The 6,961-nt window shown below is 39.4% G+C and overlaps 1 protein-coding gene across 1 annotated transcript; it reads left to right on the forward strand.

Annotated features, from left to right (window-relative positions):
• Nucleotides 1-5,337: 5,337 nt before the first annotated feature.
• On the forward strand, nt 5,338-6,141 carry LOC124159756 (myelin expression factor 2-like). Its single transcript, XM_046535668.1, has one exon. It carries the CDS (start codon nt 5,338-5,340, stop codon nt 6,139-6,141), a length of 804 nt encoding a protein of 267 aa, XP_046391624.1.
• Nucleotides 6,142-6,961: the final 820 nt, after the last annotated feature.

Below are 6,961 nucleotides of genomic sequence, written 5' to 3' on the forward strand. Positions count from 1 at the left end.
TTGATGTGAAGCTTCAATTTGTAAATATCAATGCATGACAAAATTTCACAATACCGGTAAAAAAGGCTTAGTTACCGGAAGTACCATCACTATTTTGCGTTATCAAAGACGATAATGCGCGTCAAATATACACCCTTAATTTATTAAAAGCTCTGCAACTCTATTAAGACAGCTTTTACCTAGTGTTGAATCCATTTTTCAATAAAAAATGCCCATCTCTAAGGATACTAGGAGTGAAAAAAATTACCTCGTAAAAAGGAATACTATACTTAAAGCTAATTAACAAATATGAAAAGAGACTCAGCGCGACGAAAAATGGAATGCTGCGTAAGTAAGGGTTTCAACGTCGTATATGTCACAACTTCGCAGGGAATGATTTCGTGTCCGAGGAGGACTCCTAATAGCACAGCTAATGTTAAGCTTGGCCTTCGTAACACCTGAAAATTTAAATAAATAATCCTTTAATTAATTGCCAAATATGATACCTGAGGCAGGAATTATATCATGCTAGTCAGATTAAGAACGTGAAGAGAAATAATAATATATTTCTGATTTCCCAAAATTATGTGAAATTTTTATCATGGATTTACGTAATGCATGACAGCTATGCATAACATAAATTTCTCACATTTAAGCAGGGAAAATGCATAGAATTGGAGCTAGGTAACAAAATTCGAAGCAGATGATCGATAACCACAAAAATCACAAATGATTGAGTGAGCCAGCAATTTCGGCGGTTAAGAACGAAGATGTGGATGACTTAAACTTCGTAAGTAAGAATAAAATCGTTGGTACTCTGTATTCACTGAAATATACTGACTGTGTAATAAAAGAAGAATAAGTAGCCAACTAACCATCCGAATTTTTCAACTCCTTGGATGTGCCTGGCTTACCACCCCAAAATTTACAGCCGAAGGTTAGCTCGGTGGTCATGCTGCTTCGAAACTTAAGCCAACCAAAGTATGCAATGGAACGCATTTGTTGTTAAGAAAGCTGAAAATAAATGTGATTCACGCGACTATGCTCATAGGGAAAATTCAAAGATGAGGAAGTTCTCATTCCGAGGACTTCCATGATCCCAACCGATATGCCCTTTGAATTTATACAAATTCCATTTCCAATTCGTGTTGCATGCACGCATACGGTTAACAAATCACAAAGATGAGTGATTGTTGTCTGAATCTAGAAAACCCATGTTTTTTCTCATAGTCTAATATTAGTGGCATGTCCACGTGTTGGAAAATCATCCGCTTTATTTGTTCTTGCAACTGATAACAAAACAAATACTGTTGTATATCAGAAGGTACTTGACTCAAGAGAATGGAGCTGATTGTGTAGGGCCGACCGGGGGACGTTTAAGCATGGGGTACGTTTACGTAGTACACTTTCCTTAACCTGAGTTGTATCTAGCGGGTAACAAGCCATTAAATTTAGATGCAGCTCCCTAGGGGGTATTCTCGCGAGATTTTGATCGTCAGTCAAGCATCGGTCTATCGTTGCGTAAACTTGCCCCAAGAAAGAAGAAGAAGGGGCAAGTTTACGCAACAGACTTGGACAAAAAAAACATTTTTTAAGAGTTGAAAACGTAAATAGGCTAACCACTGAATGCATAAAATTTTAACTGGAGTAACTGCCTTATAAAATCACAATGCCTAAAATTTCCTAAGTTAAAATATAAAAATTAGAATATTCCCTGAAAAAAATCTATGCATGCATGTAGATTGAATGAAGAATTTTTTTTCTAATAAGTCATTGTTATACTTATTTTTGTAGTTTTATTCATTTTTTCTCATTTCCTTATAATGAGTCAAAAATAATTAAAGTCAGTACAGCTGCTTTTGGTTTATAAATGATGCAACTAAACCGTTCATTGATTGTTAGGCGGTTCGCCGGGTCAGCTATTAAGATATAAAATGTCTTAACATAGCGAGATTCTGCTGTTAAAGGGTTACTTAAAACAAATCCGCACACTCATATGCAAAAAATATAGTCGAGGGAAAAATAAAACTTATCTAAAAGAAAAAAGAAAACAACAAAAAAGTAGCATTCTATATGAATTAACATGCACGATGGCCTAAATTCTGCTCAAAGAAGTATATGTAAACGTAAGCCTGCCCTTGCTAACCTTCCACCCACGACAACGCTTTGAGAAAACAAGAATCCACCAGTCCATTGTTTACTACGCAACACCGCAACCAAGGGGACTGCATAGAGGAGGCCCTATTCCATCCCATAGAAGTCTGACTTTTGTTGCCACGTCGGTCGCATGTAAATCGGCTTTCAAAAACGTCCGCTGTGCGGTAATGAGTGCAATACGATCCACATTTTTCCAATATTTTGTTGTATTGTCTTTGAAAATGCGAGGAATAGCATTGAAGAGTTATGAATTTGGTGCATCACGTCATCATGCATGTAAATTTCGGTTAACATCGCTAATTATACCTTATTTCCCCGTGAAACTCGGATCAATTTGTCCGTCGGCGACGCGAGTGGCGACTTTAGTAAACCCATTTTAATGCGCGGCGGGCGACAACACATTTAGATGCCAATTGAGGATTTTCTTACGTACCTAATATTCGTGACCTCGACCGTGAGGATTCAATTCGACTGTAACTGCAATGAAACGTCATATCGAATTTCTTCCTGGTCCACACGCACTTCCACAGAAAAAAAGGGAAGGCTAGATGGGATGCATCACGAGAGGAAGCAGTTAAGTGGATCAAGCTCACTTACTACGCGCACTGAGTTTAACGGGATAGACGTAGTCTAGATGGCATAAATTTCGCAATTGTCTAATCTAACAAGGCGATAAGACGTTGCATCGCTTCTCAAGGTTACCGAGAAAAAGAACAAGGAAATAAGGGATACATTAAAGCAGCAAGGAATTTAGCCAGAAAACAAAGAGTTTCACAGTTAGGAGAGAGTAACAGAGAAGGATGCGATTCTTCAAAATACTGCGTGAAAGGAGAAGGGAGAACATCAAAGATGAGGGTGAAATGAAGAGGAAAATAGGCGGAATAAAACGATGAATAAAAGAAGGCCTCAGATAAACAAAAACCAAAGATTAGCCTCGTCATGGTTCCAAAATGGCATGATGCGTAGAGGAAAATTGCGAACAAAAAAAGAAACTTTTCTACAGAAAGCCCACAAGGAAGAATACGATACAACTATGAGGGTGTAACGTCTGATGTTTTGTTTGATCTGAGTTGTTATTTTGGTTGGGAAGGGTTTGTTTGGGGAGAGGGGATTGTTGAGTGAGATGTAAAACGGAGAGGTTTTGGAGATAATAGAAGGAAATAAAAAGGGTTCTGAAAATTAATAGTCTTACGTTACAGACGTAAGTGTGAGCCCACGTTTTTCTGGCGACGAGGATGGGATGTTTGACACAGGTTTGGAAAAATTAGCCTGAGTGAAATTGAGAAGACGCAGCGGCCGGTTTGAGCGTTGGAACGGTTGCTGGTTCGAGGAAGCGGACTGGAGATGGTATTTGCTTCAAGGAAGGACGCACATTGAGAAGTTGGAGCTGCAAGCAAAGACGACTTGGTGTTTTTCGGAAGAAGTGGAAGTTTAATTCGCTGGTGTGGCGTTTTTGCTTCGGGAAAGGTGAGTACCCTTTTTGCCGGATGGTGTGAGCATACTGGGTGCTGTTTCTGACTTCCTCATTTTAGTGAGTTGTTTAGGTGATAGATTTGCGGAAAAACTTAAACAATGTCGTATTTGGCTAGAGTCCCTAAAGATGTTTTGTGCAAAATCGCATATGAAGTAGGAGCTGACGTGGGGAGGGAAGCTAGAGTCGTAGAGTACAAACAAGCGATACTAAAAAGTGAAGATTATGATGAGGAATTTGTTAAAAATATGCTGAAGTTTTTGACTGAAGAGAAAAGATTGGAACGAGAGGCAGAAGAGAGAAGATTAGAACGGGAAGCGGAAGAGAGAAGATTGGAACGGGAACGAGAGGCAGAAGAGAGAAGATTAGAACGGGAAGCGGAAGAGAGAAGATTGGAACGGGAAGACGCTGAAAGACAGAGAAGTTTTCAGTTAGAAATGGAGAAACTAAAATTTTCACAAACCAATTTAAACCGCGAGTGTGATGGATTGGAGACGGAGACCGCTCAGAGGACACTGCCGAAAATAGATATAACTCGGCATATGGATAAATTTGATCCTCACGGGGAAAACATTAGTTTATATCTTGAACGTTTTGAAAGGCAGGCAGATAGGGCCGGTATTCCGGAACACCAATTAGTATTTTACTTGACGGGATTACTATCAAACGAGATTAATGATATAATTTCTCGAGAACCTAGGGAAAAAGCTGATAGTTATGAATTTGTGAAACATTTACTGCTTAAGAAATACAAATTGAGCTCAGAAATGTTTAGACAGTTATTTTACAAGCAGTCCAAATCAAATGGTATGGCGTGGAGTGATGTAGTATATAAAATGACTAATTATTTCCAAGGATGGATTGACGGGATGGATATAATTTCTTTTGAGGAGTTAAAAGGACTGATGGTGACTGATCAGATGAAAAGAAAAGTACCCATAGAGGTGCGAGATCTCCTGATAGACGAATGGCCAAATTTTAAGGATCCGAATGTATTGGCTGAGAAGTTGGATAGTTTTGATGCTATTAGAGAAAGCATGGGACGGAAAACCACGGATCATTACATTAAGGATCAACAAAATAAAAGAATCCAGTTTACAAAGCCGAAGACTGTTTCTGTAAATTCTGATGAAGAAAGGCGTGACTTGACTATGGAAAAGATGCCTAAATCATCGTCTTCGGGACTTAATTTCGAAAAGAGGTTTCAACCCAAGTGCTACGGGTGTGGTTCCACTCAACATTTTCTCGCAAATTGCCCAAAGAAAAAAACGAAGGATAACGAAGAAAAAGAATTCGTGGGTTCTTTAAAAATTGAAAATAATAAAAATATGTTTGGCAAATACTTGTCAGAGGGAATGGTAAATGGGTATTCAATGAAGATATTACGAGATACAGGTGCAACAATCGATGTAGTGGCTCAGAAATATGTTGCCCCACACATGTATACAGGAGAAACTGTTTGGATACAGCAAGCTTTAGAAGTACGCGATCGTTTTCTTCCTATAGCAGAAGTAGAAGTAATTGGAGAGTTCGGTCGAGTATTTGGGAAGGCTGTGGTAGTACAGAATGATTTGGATCGCGGTGTATATCTTTTGGGAAATACCACCGCAGAACTAATTGAAAAATGTCAATTAGAGCAACAAGAAAAACATTGGATAAGGGAGTTGAAAGGAAGAAAACTTGTTGTTAAGGAGGATTTTGATATTGAGAGGGACAAGTATGGCAGGCCAATGAAGGGAGGTTCCAGTGGTGGTGGTGGGGGTAGAGGAAATGCTGGTATGAGTGGAGGAAGTAGACGCCCCAGAGATGAACCACGGTCTAGCTGGCAGGCACTAGCACCTTTACCTGCTCCAATTGGTCCTACCTCACCTGCAATTCAGAACAAGTGGGGCAATACGTATGGACTGAGCCCACAGTTTTTAGAATGCCTGGGAATAAATGGACCCCTAGTCAGCAGATTGTTTGTTGCCAATTTGGACTACAAAGTTGATGAAAAGAAATTGAGGGATGTCTTCCGTCTCGCTGGTAAAGTCACTAATGCAAAACTTAACAGAGACAAAGATGGAAAGAGTCGTGGACATGGTGTGGTGAAATTTGAGCATCCAGTTGAAGCTGTGCAAGCAATATCTATGCTTCATAATCAGCTGTTGTATGATAGGAAAATGACAGTGAGAATGGACCGTGTGAATGAAAAGACTGAAGGCTTGCCCTCAAAGTTACCTGAAGGTCTACGTGGAATTGGTATGGGTCTGGGTGCTGGTGGAAACCCTCTACTTGATGTTTCTCGTGCTGCAGTGTTGCCAAGTGTGGTGTCCCCATCATTAGGATTGAATAGTACTGGTCGGTTTGCTGATAGTCCACCTCTTCCAAGGAGATCAGCCCTTGGCTATAGCAGTGGAGCTGTTGCCCTGCCAGGTGGGCTGTCTGTGGGAGTGGGCAGTCTTGGAGCTTTGGCCGGTGGAGGTGACATTGGCAGCATTGGAGGCAGTTTGGGATGCAGCCTTGGGGCTGGTCTAGCCGGGGTCAGCTCATAAGAACGCGGATGCGCTAAGCATGGCGATGAGCGACATCAAATAGATTGGAAGTCGGTAAGTGTTCGGGTGTGGCACCATCTGGCAAGGGGTACTCCAACGGCATCGCAATAAAATTTTGTCCAGTGATTGAAGCATTAAAACATTTATGGACAAAATTCTTAAAGGGTGGAGGAAAGACTGTAACGTCTGATGTTTTGTTTGATCTGAGTTGTTATTTTGGTTGGGAAGGGTTTGTTTGGGGAGAGGGGATTGTTGAGTGAGATGTAAAAAGGAGAGGTCTTGTGGAGGATTTTGGAGATAATAGAAGGAAATAAAAAGGGTTCTGAAAATTAATAGTCTTACGTTACAAGGGTAAAAGTGTATAGGAGCCCTAAAGGTGGATACTCAGTGAGGAGTGACAAAAATAAAGGGTCATAACCGACATTTCCTCTAGAAATTTCTATATTGTAATGGAAAATGTTAGGAAATTAAGCAAATATTATTATAATTCATTCATTAATTCATTTCATTCATATTAAGCGATATGATACGCATATGAATTCATTAAATGTTTTCTATCCATTCAATTAAATCTCTATTTGAGATTTAAAGACTTATTAAACGTACTGCATGTTTCCTAATTAATTATTTTAAAAATTATTTTTTATCTGGTCATAGGAATAAGGTAAAATTAGTAATAAATTCCTGAAATATGCAGACATAGCTATCTCGAAAATCTAATACCCTTCAATTGAACGATAGTCCCTCCAGAATTAGACGGATAAATGATATACGGCGCCTACATATCGTTGAACTCGGAGGGTATTTAAAAAATATTATT

This window comes from Ischnura elegans, chromosome 5 (genome assembly GCF_921293095.1).
Source record: "Ischnura elegans chromosome 5, ioIscEleg1.1, whole genome shotgun sequence".
In the NCBI taxonomy this organism is placed as follows: Eukaryota; Metazoa; Arthropoda; class Insecta; order Odonata; family Coenagrionidae; genus Ischnura; species Ischnura elegans.

Excerpts from the sequence above, each read along its gene's own strand:
- LOC124159756 (XM_046535668.1), top strand. The coding sequence starts at position 5,338 with ATGAAGGGAGGTTCCAGTGGTGGTGGTGGGGGTAGAGGAAATGCTGGT.